The following is a 12595-nucleotide window of genomic DNA, read 5'->3' as shown; positions in this document are numbered from 1 at the left end:
CTGCCTCCCAGGTTCAAGCGATTCTCCTGCCTCAGCCTCCCGAGTAGCTGGGATTATAGGCATGCATCACCATGCCTGGCTAATTTTGTATTTTTAGTAGAGACGGGGTTTCTCCATGTTGATCAGACTGGTCTCGAACTCCTGACCTCAAGTGATCTGCCCGCCTCAGCCTCCCAAAGTGCTGGGATTACAGGCCTGAGCCACCGTGCCTGGCGATAGTTTTCAGTTTAAAGGAAATATTTTTCTCATGAGTTTAGCCTTGAATTCTACTGAGATTTACATTTGAAATCCTGTTTGCCTTGTACAGCCATACTTTTATGCACTTTTTTCCTACTAATGTGTTTAGTTATTTTGCTTTTCATGTTGATATATTTATTCAACAGACTGTCTCGGTGTTACAGTGGCGATGGGGGTACAGCCCTGCCTTCATGGATCTCCTGGGCTGGTCGGGGAGACAGATAATAAACAAGTAAATGAATGAATAAGTAACTACAGAAGTTTAGTTTTGCTCTAATGTGGTAGCCATTAACTTCATGCGGGTTATTTAAATTAAAAATTGATAGTAGCTTACTCATTCAGCACATATTGTCAGACACAATGGTACTTTCTGCACATGGATTATCTCCTTTGATACTTAGAACAACATGAGGTACGTATTGTTATTGCTCCTACTTATGAGGTAACCAGGACCAGGCATGTGAAAGATGAGTAATGACTCCAGGGTACTGTCTCCCTCACCCTCAACTGTGGGGGTAATTTTTACATTAAAAATTAAGGCCAGATTCAATAGCTTACGCCTGTAATCCCAGCACTTTGGGAGGCTGTGGTGGGCAGATCACTTGAGCTCAGGAGTTCAAGACCAGCCTGGACAACATAGCGAAACCCTGCTTCTACTAAAAATACAAAAATTAGCAGGGGTGGCGTCGCACACCTATAGTCCCTGCTCCTTGGGAGGCTGAGTTGGGAGGATTGCTTGAGCCTGGGAGGCATTGCAGTGAGCGGAGGTTGTGCCATTGCACTCTAGCTTGGGTGACAGAGTGAGAACCTGTCTCAAAAAAAAAAAAAAAAAAAATTAAATGTTTTGTTCCTTACTTGCATGTGTCATATTTTATGTGCTTGATAGTCATATGTCTAGTGGATACTGTATTGAGCAGTGCAGATGTGGGACACTTCTGTCAGGGCACGAAGGTTTGTTAGACAGTGCTGCCTTAGATGCTGTCATGGAGATGGGTTGGTTCTGAGGTACAGTGTCAAGTCACTGGGGGCACCTGGAGTGGTGAACTGAGAAAACCTGAATTTTGAGAAGGAACCTGTACTGTGAGGGTGTTGTATATAGGGTATGTGATACTTGTATTTAGGATTTTGGTAAAAAGTGACTATTCATAAGCGATTTAAAGTTTCTATTTTAAAAGTATTGGATTTTTAGGTAGTGTGTTTTCTCTTGTTCTAATAGGAATTGTTTTTGGTCGTATTAGGGAAAATAATTGGCATGTTGATACATTTTTATTTTAGTTGAATAAATCTGGTAGCCAATATTTACTTTTATAAATTGAAAAATGATTAAGTGTTTCATAAGTATTTTGAGCTTGTCTTTGAAAAGAGATAGACAGATGCAGTAGCTCAAGCCTGTAATCCTAGAACTTTGGGAGGCTGAGATGGGAGGATTGTTTTTCAGGAGTTCAAGGCCAGCCTGGCATCATAGCAAGACCCCATCTCTACAAAAAGTAAAAAAATTTAGCTGGGTGTGGTGGTGCACGCCTACAGTCCCAGCTTCTTAGGGGGTTGAGGTGGGAAGATGGCTTTTCCAGTTGTCCTACAGATATTTTTCAAAATGACTACTTCTAAAGTATAATCTTTTTATTCAGAGGTGGGATGCTAATTCTACAATTGCCCAGGACTTCTTTAATTTGTATATGTTAAGATATTTTAATGGTCAATTTAAGAAGTGTTGAAATTTATAAGAATCATTTCTGTATGTTAGAGTTATGATAACGCAGACATTTTCCCTGTAGTACTTCTCTGAGTCTGATTTGTTTTCCTCCATGGGTACCACATAGGTTTATTTTAAGACAGTAAAAAATAAAAGCTGACTAAGGTACATACTGATTATCCCAGACAACATGCCGACATCACTAAATAAGAGTGCAGTTCTCATCAACTCATTTGTTTCAATTAGAAAAAAACTAATCAAAACTAATTTTTCTGCATTAAATGTCTTTTCAAATCACACCGAATGTGATTTATTAATAGTAATTTATCAACTTCAGTTTTCTGCTGGGTACTAAAAGAACACCTCATTAAAACTTGTGTTTATGCAAATAGTACAATATTTTAAAAACTTTTGATTGTAAAAATTTCTGTTACACTGAATATATACAGATATGTTACTGTTCAGATATTATTTACTACTTGCGTAGAAACTCACTGATCTACTAACAAGTAGAAAAGAGACCTTTAGCCAAATGCCTCTGTACTCAGCAATAAAAGGATTACTGTTTTGCTCTTTTCTCTGGTTAAAGATTTTTAAAAATTTTATTTTTCCTTTTGCTATTAAACCACAACTTGTTTAAATTTTGTCGCTATTGCAGTATTGCAGCGGACATTACAGTTCGTGTCTCCCTATGTATATGTTTCTCTGGGCTGTGTACACATGCGAGTGTGGGCCTGACCTGTCACATTCAATTTTTAATTTATAGTCTTATATCTGATGCTCATCATTGCATAATGTAACTAGCTGGGATTAGTTTCCTTGGTCCCCAACTCTTCAGAGCCTGTTTTCTCTCCATTTACAGACGGGCCAAGGTTGCTCGGGTGATTGGTTTACTGGCTTCGCACGCAACTGAGCTCCAGGAACATACACCTGTTGTTGAGGTAATGTCTTTTATTACTTACATGTGATGAATGACAAGAAATACTGTTCTTGATTCTGTAATTTAGAACATGCAGCTTTCACTGACCTTCACTTGATTTTTCTCTGTGGGATTGTGGCAATCGTTCTAAAACTGTTACCTCAACAGACCTTTAGGCTTAAACGTAGCAGCACATTTACAACATAGTCCATCATTAAAATAGCACAGCAGAGTTAACAAGACTTGTGAACTCTGCTCATCATTCTTTCATTTGTTTTTGAATAAGGCTTTTTTCATTTCTAGTTTTCTTGTAGTCTGTCCAATAGACTAATGTATTTCCTAGTTAAAGCATAGCTTACAATTCAAAATTCAAATTCTTCTGGTTTTTCACCTTGAATTTAGTGTTTTCGTATGAAAGATTACTTTCTACCTATTCTGTTAATGTATGTTACACTTAATCGGTAATGGGTTTTTATCCCTTGATCTGGGAAGAGGCTCAAGTCAGCATAGGTGAAAAGAACCAAGGCTTTTAGGGGCAACAGCAAGAGTTCCTGAAGGAAGTAAAGGGGTAGGGAGAGGGGATTTTGTAGAGTTGAAGCTGGTTTTGTGGTATTTGGGGCTTTGAGAGGAATTGGAAAAATTTGTATGTTTGTCTTGTCCACTGTAGTAGCCAACTGGTATTTGGAGCCTTAAGAGGAACTGAAAAATTTCCTCTCTGTGCAGTAGCCAATTGCTGGGATAGTTTCCCAGCTGACCTTATAGTGTCTGGGTGGAGATTAATTTAATTTCACTGTATTTCCCTTGCTTATAATTCCATCTCTATTTCCTGCAAACTGTTGGATCTCTGAGCTACTAGTAAAATGCTACTAAGTCTAAATTTTTCCTTTTTTTTGTGGTGGGTAGGGGGACTAAAATAAATGAATTGTGACCTATATAATTACCGATGGTACCCAGCTTGGTTCTCAGAGATGTGTCGAGTAGATTTTTATCTAAAAGATTGAGCATATAGGGGAGTATCACCAGGAAGATGAGAAGGCTTAGGATCTCAAAAATGGGAGTTCCTTCTGATGGCTCAGAGCAAAAGATCTCCAATGAGATGTAGTAGCTGTAGGAGAAGGGAGAGAATTTAAAGTCCAAGGCAAAGTCCCAGTATTTTAGAGGATATCCCTGCATCATCAGAGCAGGCATTTGTTGCTCAGGAGCTGTGAAGAAAGAGCTTCTGAATATGTAAAATATGACTGTTGAATTAAATTATTCAGTAGTTGGGGTAATAAGTAGGATGGGGCCGGGCCCGGTGGCTCACGCCTGTAATCCCAGCACTTTGGGAGGCCGAGGTGGGCGGATCACGAGGTCAGGAGATCGAGACCATCCTGGCTAACACAGTGAAACCCCATCTCTACTAAAAATACAAAAAAATTAGCTGGGCATAGTGGCAGGCACCTGTAGTCCCAGCTACTCGGGAACTGAGGCAGGAGAATGGCGTGAACCCGGGAGGCGGAGCTTGCAGTGAGCCGAGATCGCGCCACTGCACTCCAGCCTGGGGGCAGAGCGAGACTCCGTCTCAAAAAAAAAAAAAAAAAAAAAAGTAGGATGGATACTTTAGGAAGCTGAGTTAGTGAATTTGAAGATCAGTTGGATGAATTCTCTTAGGATTCATAAAGAAAGAGGATAAAGATTATGAACTAAAAAGGCATGGATGATAGTTTCAGATTTGTTGAACTATCCAGTGTAGTAGCCACCAGCCACTATGGCTATTGAGTGCTTGAAGAAAAGCTAGTCTGAATTGAGATGACCAACTTATAGAAAAGAATAGTATGGCCACCCTGTAATTTCCAAACCCCATTGTTCTACTTTATCTTTTTCACACTGTATATCACCACCTGGCATTTTATGTATTTATTTCTCTTTCCACGACAAACTCCATTGGAAAAGGGGTTTTGAACTGTCTTGTTCAACACTCCACCCCAGTGCCTAGACAGTGCCTTGTGTATATATAGATACTGACAAATATTTCAAAATAAATGAATAAACCTCTATCAGTATTCTTGGAAATCCCTGGAGCAGTGCCTGGAAGATGGTGTGTTTTGCTGCTGCAGGAATTCTCAAGGGACTGGGCAGAGGGCATGTGAGGTAACCCGGGACCTGCTGGTCACCCTGGGTGACGTGATGCCCTCATTCTGCTGGTACTTGCTGTCGCTGCTGCTGCACTCCCACTTGGAGAGTTTGGCCCAGCAGTTCCTGAACCATATTTGTTACCTGTCCTCACTAGGGTTGAGTTCTGTGGCCAGTTTGTATTCTCAAAGTCCTACTCCAGTTGTTGTACTTTGTTGACGTTGTATTCCTGGTGCTGCCTCAACTGAGAGGAAAGGGTGGGTGTTAATTCCCGAGGTTCTTGTATCTTTTATTCCAGTACTGTTCTCTTCATGGGTGTTTGCTGATGCTTTATTAGTTTGAAATGCAAGAACTTAGAGAAAATCATACTTATTTCATTTAAAAAAATGGCGTGTACTGAACTATCTGGTGAACTGTTTTGAATTACACACACTGTATTGTGAACTACATTTGGTTGGATAATAGAGAGTTTGTATAATAACTTGAAATTTAATGAGGTGCTCCTTTGTGATGCCGTCTTAATTTTGTTATTTCTCAACACTTTTTAGTTCTTTATTTCATTACTTTTAATGGCAAAAACTGTAATGACTTTTGCACCAACCTAATTCCTGCTGTGAGCAATTGGCTGTGATAATTTAAGTAGCCACTAGAGGTCATTCAAGCACTAGGAAAAAAGTTGTGCAAGTTTGAAGAATTTATGTTTCAGTTTCCAGAAGCAGAATCTGTGGAAACTGAGCAGGTACATGGTACCATGTTTCATCTTTTTCTTGTTGTTGTTGTTTTTTTTAAGTTTCTGCTACAGGATGTGTGGCTCCATTCCACTGGTGATTATTTACCATTTGAGATGAGTAAGATGAATGAAAACCATTATAGTCTCTCCAGAAAAATACAGTCAACGCTTAGCACATGATTTTAGGGGATCTGGGAACCCTGTGGAGTGAATCTTTGGTTCATAACTCTTGAGACCAGGTTTCTGTAAAACTCACAATTGGGTACTTGTAGATAATTCTTCAGTAATCAGTAATAAAATTTCAAGTGTGAGATGAATCCTGAATTCTCTATTAGGTTTACTCTCAGTGAACAAGAAAAATTGTGGTTGCAGATCCTATTAGCATTTTATTTTATTTTTTATTTTATTTTATTTTATTTATTTATTTATTTTTTGAGACAAGAGTCTCGCTTTGTTGCTCAGGCTGTAGTGTAGTCGTGTGATCTCGGCTCACTGCAACCTCTGCCTCCCGGGCTCAAGAGATTCTCAGCCTCTGCCTCACGAGTAGCTGGGACCACAGGTTCATGCCACCACGCTCTGCTAATTTTTTTTTTTTTGAGACGGAGTCTTGCTCTGTTGCCCAGGCTGGAGTGCAGTGGTGCAATCTCGGCTCACTGCAAGCTCCGCCTCCCGAGTTCACGCCATTCTCCTGCCTCAGCCTCCAGAGTAGCTGGGACTGCAGGCACCAGCCACCATACTCAGCTAATTTTTTTGTATTTTTAGTAGAGACAGGGTTTCACTGTGTCAGCCAGGATGGTCTCGATCTCCTTACCTCGTGATCCACCAGCCTCAGCCTCCCAAAATGCTGGGATTACAGGCGTGAGCCACCGTGCCCGGCCCACTCCGCTAATTTTTGTATTTTTAGTAGAAGCATGGTTTCATCATGTTGGCCAGGCTGGTCTTAAACTCCTGGCCTCAAGTGATCCACTTGCCTTGGCTTCCCAAAGTGCTGGGATTACAGGCATGAGCCACTGCACCTGGCCCATATAAGCATTTTAAAGGCGTAGAACCTCATTTTGTTGCTCACCTTTGTACCCCACAGTGCCGAGCCAGCAAAGTAATGTGTATTTTAGGCCCTCATTCAATGCTGAAGAGTTTAATGAATGATTAAAAGAATGTCAGAAGAGTATGATGGTATAATTTGTTACAAAGAGACAGAGAAAATGGAGCGAAAATCTATTTTACTATCCCTGTAATATAATTTAAATCTCTTTCATCTTATTCTCTCATCAACAGCTACAGAAAATAACTGGTCATGATCTCCTTTATGCATTTAGAAGCGTTTATTGACATCTGTATCTTTTTCACAGAAAAATATAACCATCTGAAGCTTATTTTCCTAGATAACACATTTACCACTCTGTAATCATTGTGGTTTCTATGTGTAATAATTTTAAAAAGTATCTCTGATATTAAGCCAACATATTTAGTCTGAAGCATGCAGTGGATATATTTTAGGAAATTTAATATAGACCCATCAAATTCTAGAACTGGAAGGAATTTTTTTTTTGTGACCAAATGTCACTCTGTTGCCCAGGCTGGAGTTCAGTGACGCGATCTTGGCTCACCGTAACCTCTGTCACCGAGGTTCAAGCGATTCTCCTGCCTCAGCCTCCCGAGTAGCTGGGATTACAGGCATGCACCACCACGCCCAGCTAATTTATTTTGTATTTTAGTAGAGACGGGATTTCACCATGTTGGCCAGGCTGGTCTCGAACTCTTGATCTAAAGTAATCCACCTGCCTCAGCGTCCCAAAGTGCTGGGATTATGGGCGTGAGCCACCACTCCTGGTCAAAAGGAATATTAATAGACGTTTTAGGTTAACCCATTCATTAAATTTCTTTATTATCAGCTGGGCATGGTGACTCACGGCTATAATCTCAGTACTTTGGGAGGCTGAGGTAGGAGGATAACTTGAGCCTAGGAGTTTGAGACCAGCCTGGCCAACATAATGACATCTTGTCTCTAGAAAAAATAAAAACAGTTTGGCGTGGTGGTGCGCATCTGTGATCCCAGCTACTCGGGGCTGAGACATGACCCTGGGAGGTTGAGGCTGCAATGGGCTATTATCATGCTATTGCACTCCATCCAGCCTGGGCAACAGAGCAAGACCCTGTCTCAAAATTTTTTTTATTATGGAAAATTTCAACATATATAGAAGTAGAGAGACTAGAATAATGAGGTAGCATCTTTCCCTTCCAGCAATCAACACTGGCTAATCTTGTTTCATTTTGTTTCCTGCTCTCATTCCCCCTTTCCTTTTTCTCTCCCTCTCTCTCTCTTGCTGGAGTGTTTTAAATAAGATAGTATCATTTTACTAGTAAATATATTTTTCTAGCAGAAAAAGATTAGAAAAATATATAACCGTGATTTCATTATCACACCCAGTACATTCAACATTAGTCTCTGAATATCATCTAATACCCAATTAGTGTTCACATTTTCTTGGTGGTTTCATACATGTCATTTTGTAATTTTTCTTTGAGCCAGGGTTGCATTTAGATAATGTGACCCTTAAGTCTCTTAATTCCTGGTCTCTTATTTTTTAGTGTCATTTATTTGTTACAGAAAAATTGCCCCTTGTCTTGGCCCAAATTGGAATACCAGAAGCTTTATTGCACCCCTTTGGTATTATTTAACATAGTCCTTTATCAACTGCCTTTCCTTTCTTGCACATGGCTGCTTAGATGTGGACCCTTGATTCAGTACTTTTTTTGGGGGGATGGCTTGGGGAAATAGGAATTTGTCATAGTTGGTGCTGTATTTTTCCTATTGCTTCATAGAAAGTGAGACAACTAAACATTAAATGCCTCTATTAGAGGGGTTGCAGTTGATCACGAGAGTCAGATGTTGCCAGCCTTATTATAAACATTCCCATCACTCTTTGTTTTCTTCATGCCCTCATCTGTGAGTCAGGAACTCATCACTCTTTTATTTCATAGTTTTTTTTTTTTTTTTTTTGAGACGGAGTCTCGCTCTGTCGCCCAGGCTGGAGTGTAGTGGCTTGATCTCGGCTCACTGCAAGCTCCGCCTCCTGGGTTTACGCCATTCTCCTGCCTCAGCCTCCTGAGTAGCTGGGACTACAGGCACCCGCCACCGTGTCCGGCTAGTTTTTTGTATTTTTTAGTAGAGACGGGGTTTCACCGTTAGCCAGGATGGTCTCGATCTCCTGACCTCGTGATCCGCCCGTCTCGGCCTCCCAAAGTGCTGGGATTACAGGCTTGAGCCACCGCGCCTGGCCTATTTCATAGTTTTAACATCAATCGATTATTGTCTACATGTAGTCATCCTTTAGAGTTGCAAAATGATAATTTTCTTATTCTGTAATTTCCTTTCTGTTTGTAGTTGGAAGTCTTCTTATAGAAGATCTTTCCCTGATCAACTATTTGGTTATCCTAAAATAGGGTTTGTTTTGCAAGGCAAGATAAATGCTTGATTGTTCCTCTTCATAGGTCAGTTTTCAGAATAAAGAGTTGAAACCTTAGAAATCTTCTTAAGTGTGCAGTGAGATTGATTTTATATTCTTAAGAACTTACAGATGTATGTATGTGTATGTATATCATCTAGTCCTTTGCAGTTGTTAGTCTTTTCAATGCTTACGTTGTTTCATCTCCATCCAGTGGGAGTTCTTTCAAGTTTGCTCCTTTCTCCCTTTGACACGAACCTACTCCTGTCTCTGATAGCTTGCTGGCTTCTCGGCAGTGAGCTTTCACAGGCTTGTTTTGGGAATTGTCATCCCCTAGTTTTGAAACCACTTCTATAAGGAATCTTGTTTACTTTTTGTTAGAAGATGTAGTTAGAGAATGTAGTCTGGGTTCCCTAGGATTTTTTTTTTTTCCTCTCATGGAGCTTTTCAGAGGTCAGATCTAGGTACTATTGTTTCTTAAAAAGAGAAAAATTCTCAGTTTATTCATAGCTTTCCAATTCAGATTTTTTTTTTATTGAGATGGAGTTTTGCTCTTGTTGCCCAGGCTGGAGTGCGATGGCGTGATCTCGGCTCACCGCAGCCTCTGCCTCCTGGGTTCAAGTGATTCTCCTGCCTCAGCCTCCCGAGTAGCTGGGATTACAGGCATGCACCATCATGTCCTACTAATTTTGTATTTTTAGTAGAGACAGGGTTTCACCATGTTGGCCAGGCTGGTCTCAAACTCCTGACCTCAGGTGATCCACTCGCCTTGACCTACTAATTTTGTATTTTTAGTAGAGACAGGGTTTCACCATGTTGGCCAGGCTGGTCTCAAACTCCTGACCTCAGGTGATCCACTCGCCTTGGCCTCCGAAAGTGCTGGGATTACAGCGGTGAGCCACCGTGCCTGGCCCCAATTCAGATTTCAAATTCGTTTTTACCTCTTGATTTACAATTTTTATTTTTCTTCTCATAAGCTAAAAATCCTGGCTGGATGCAGTGGCTCATGCCTGTAATACCAGCACTTTGGGAGCCGAGGCAGGTAGATCCCTTGAGTTCAGGAGTTTGAGACCAGCCTGGCCGACATGGGAAAACCCCATCTCTACTAAAACTACAAAAATTAGCTGAGCATGGTGATGCACGCCTATAATCCTGGCTACTTGGGAGGCTGGGGCATGAGAATTGCTTGAACCCAGGAGGTGGAGGCTGCTGTGACTGGACCACTGCACTCCAGCCTAGGCAACAGAGGAAGACTCTCTCAAAAAAAAAAAAAAAAAAAGAAAAGAAAAATCTTGGTCATTAATAACATTAACATAATTATTATTATTTTTTAGCTTAGAGTTTAGAATAGTTTAAAAATAGTAGTACAAGTATTGTTACTAACAACACAACTATAAAGTGCATTTAAAGTACTTTTTTCCTCTTGGAATATAACCCACTGGATGATACGTACAGTCAAAATTCTGACTTTTAAAATCAATTTAAATAATTCTTCACTTTGTACTTTTGCACCAATATGATATATAGTTATTTATGTTTTCAATTTTTTTTTTTAAATATTTAGAGATTACTTGGTACTTTCTGGTTTGAAAATTATAATTCTTTTTTATTGAAGTGTTAGAAATATGTACAAAACATATATGTACTGCTTAATGAATTATTGCCAAGTGTGAAAACCTAAGAAACTGCCACTGGGTCAAGACACAGAACATTGGGTAGAATATTGCCAGCATACCTGGGGACCCTCTTGTGCCCTCTCCCGATCACTCTTCTCTTCCTATGCACCAAAGGAAGTTACCGTAACTTCCAATTCTGTGATGATTTTGCCGGCTTTTGAATTTTGTTTAAATTGAGTCATATGATACGTATATTTTGGTATCTGGCTTCTTTTATTTCATATTATGTTTGTGGAATTCATCCTTGTTGCATGTACCTGTAGTTCATTTTTATTACGTGAGTATACTACATCACTGGTGATGGGCATTTGGATTGTTTTCTGTATTTGGCTATTATAAGCCTTGCACACACATTCTGATGCACTTGTGCAAGCTCTCTGTTGGGTATGCATAGGAATAGAATTGGTGGGTTACAGGATATGTGCGTGTTCAACTTTAGGGGGTAATCTAAACTGTTTTCCAAAAAAGTTGTATAAGTTAAAATGTTTTGACTAATGAAAGTATGGTCAGTGCTCTGTATTCTCATTAATACTTGATGTTGGCATAAAATCATGTTACGTAAGTATTTACCAGTTTCCTCTCTATTTTTAATGTTAATGGTTACTGAGTTTAGTATGGCATCAGAAGATATGCATATATACTTTTTATTCCTATCTCCATTAATAGGTGGATTATATTAATGGAATTCCTAAAAATAAATCACCTTTGCATCTTTAGAAGAAACAACTTTTGGTGCTCTCTATAATTCACTGTTGGAGTCTCTTTCCTAATGTTTTTTCTAGAATGGTTCCTCTATTTTTTCTTGCCACATTACATTGATTCTTGGAGAGTCCAGGATGTTTGTCCTGTAGAATGTTCCACATTCCAGATTTGTCTGCTTGCTTTTTCTTGATATTGCTAACTTATTCCTCTAGTTCACACATTTCCTATAAACTGTAGGTTAGGTCTGGAAGCTTCATTAGATTCAGGTTAAGCCATTTTTTTGGTAAGAACATAATAGGTGATATTGAGTACTTCATATTCCAACTCATCAGGAAGCATGCAGTGTCAGGTTTTATTAGTTGCGCCTACTTTGATCATTTGATTAAAGTAGTGCTGCCAGAGAGCTCCATCGTAAAGGTACATCTTTTCCTTTGCAGTGCCACTTTCGCTCTCATGTGATGTATGCAATAAGAACATAATATTAAAACTTATGGAGATTATAACGGCTGTTTTAACATTTTTCTAAAATAAAACATACAATTTTAGTTCAGGAAATGTTAATCATTGTATTAATTGTCATTAATTGCCATTGCATTTTCTCTTTATTTTCAACAGATTATTACTATTTTTATTTTTGAGATGGACTTTCATTGTGTTGTTGAGGCTGGACTACAGTGGCACAATCATAGCTCACTACCTTGGGCTTAAGCCATCTTCCCACCTCAGCCTCCTAAGTAGCTAGTACTAAAGGTGCGTGTCACTATGGCCAGCTATTTTTATATTTTTTATTTTTTGTAGAAATGTAGTCTCCCTATGTTGACCAGGCTGGTCTTTTTTGAATTTTTAAAAATAATTTTAGCCAACCTTTATTGAATGCTTACTGTTATGTGCCAGGCTGGTCTTAAACTCCTGGGCTTAAGTGATCCATTCACCTCAGCCTCCCAAAGTGTTGGGATTACAGGCATGAGTCATCACACGTGGCCTCAACAGATTGTGAATTCACTAAGTTCATCATGCTGTGTAACAGATTGTGAATTCACTAAGTTCATCATGCTGTGTAACAGATTGTGAATTCACTAA

General features: G+C 39.5%; 1 protein-coding gene across 1 annotated transcript in view; it reads left to right on the top strand.

Moving 5' to 3' along the window:
* Positions 1 to 12595, top strand: part of ULK4 (unc-51 like kinase 4) — a 728320-nt gene that overhangs the window by 81084 nt on the left and 634641 nt on the right. The window contains exon 17 of the mRNA XM_011950984.1: positions 2793 to 2871. Within this exon, the coding sequence (XP_011806374.1) occupies positions 2793 to 2871 (79 nt within the window). The remainder of the gene's footprint in view (positions 1 to 2792; positions 2872 to 12595) is intronic.

This window comes from Colobus angolensis, unplaced genomic scaffold (assembly GCF_000951035.1).
Source record: "Colobus angolensis palliatus isolate OR3802 unplaced genomic scaffold, Cang.pa_1.0 Scaffold311, whole genome shotgun sequence".
Classification (NCBI taxonomy): domain Eukaryota; kingdom Metazoa; phylum Chordata; class Mammalia; order Primates; family Cercopithecidae; genus Colobus; species Colobus angolensis.
The sequence above is the reverse complement of the archived record's forward strand: the minus strand, read 5'-3'. Positions and strand labels throughout refer to the sequence as shown.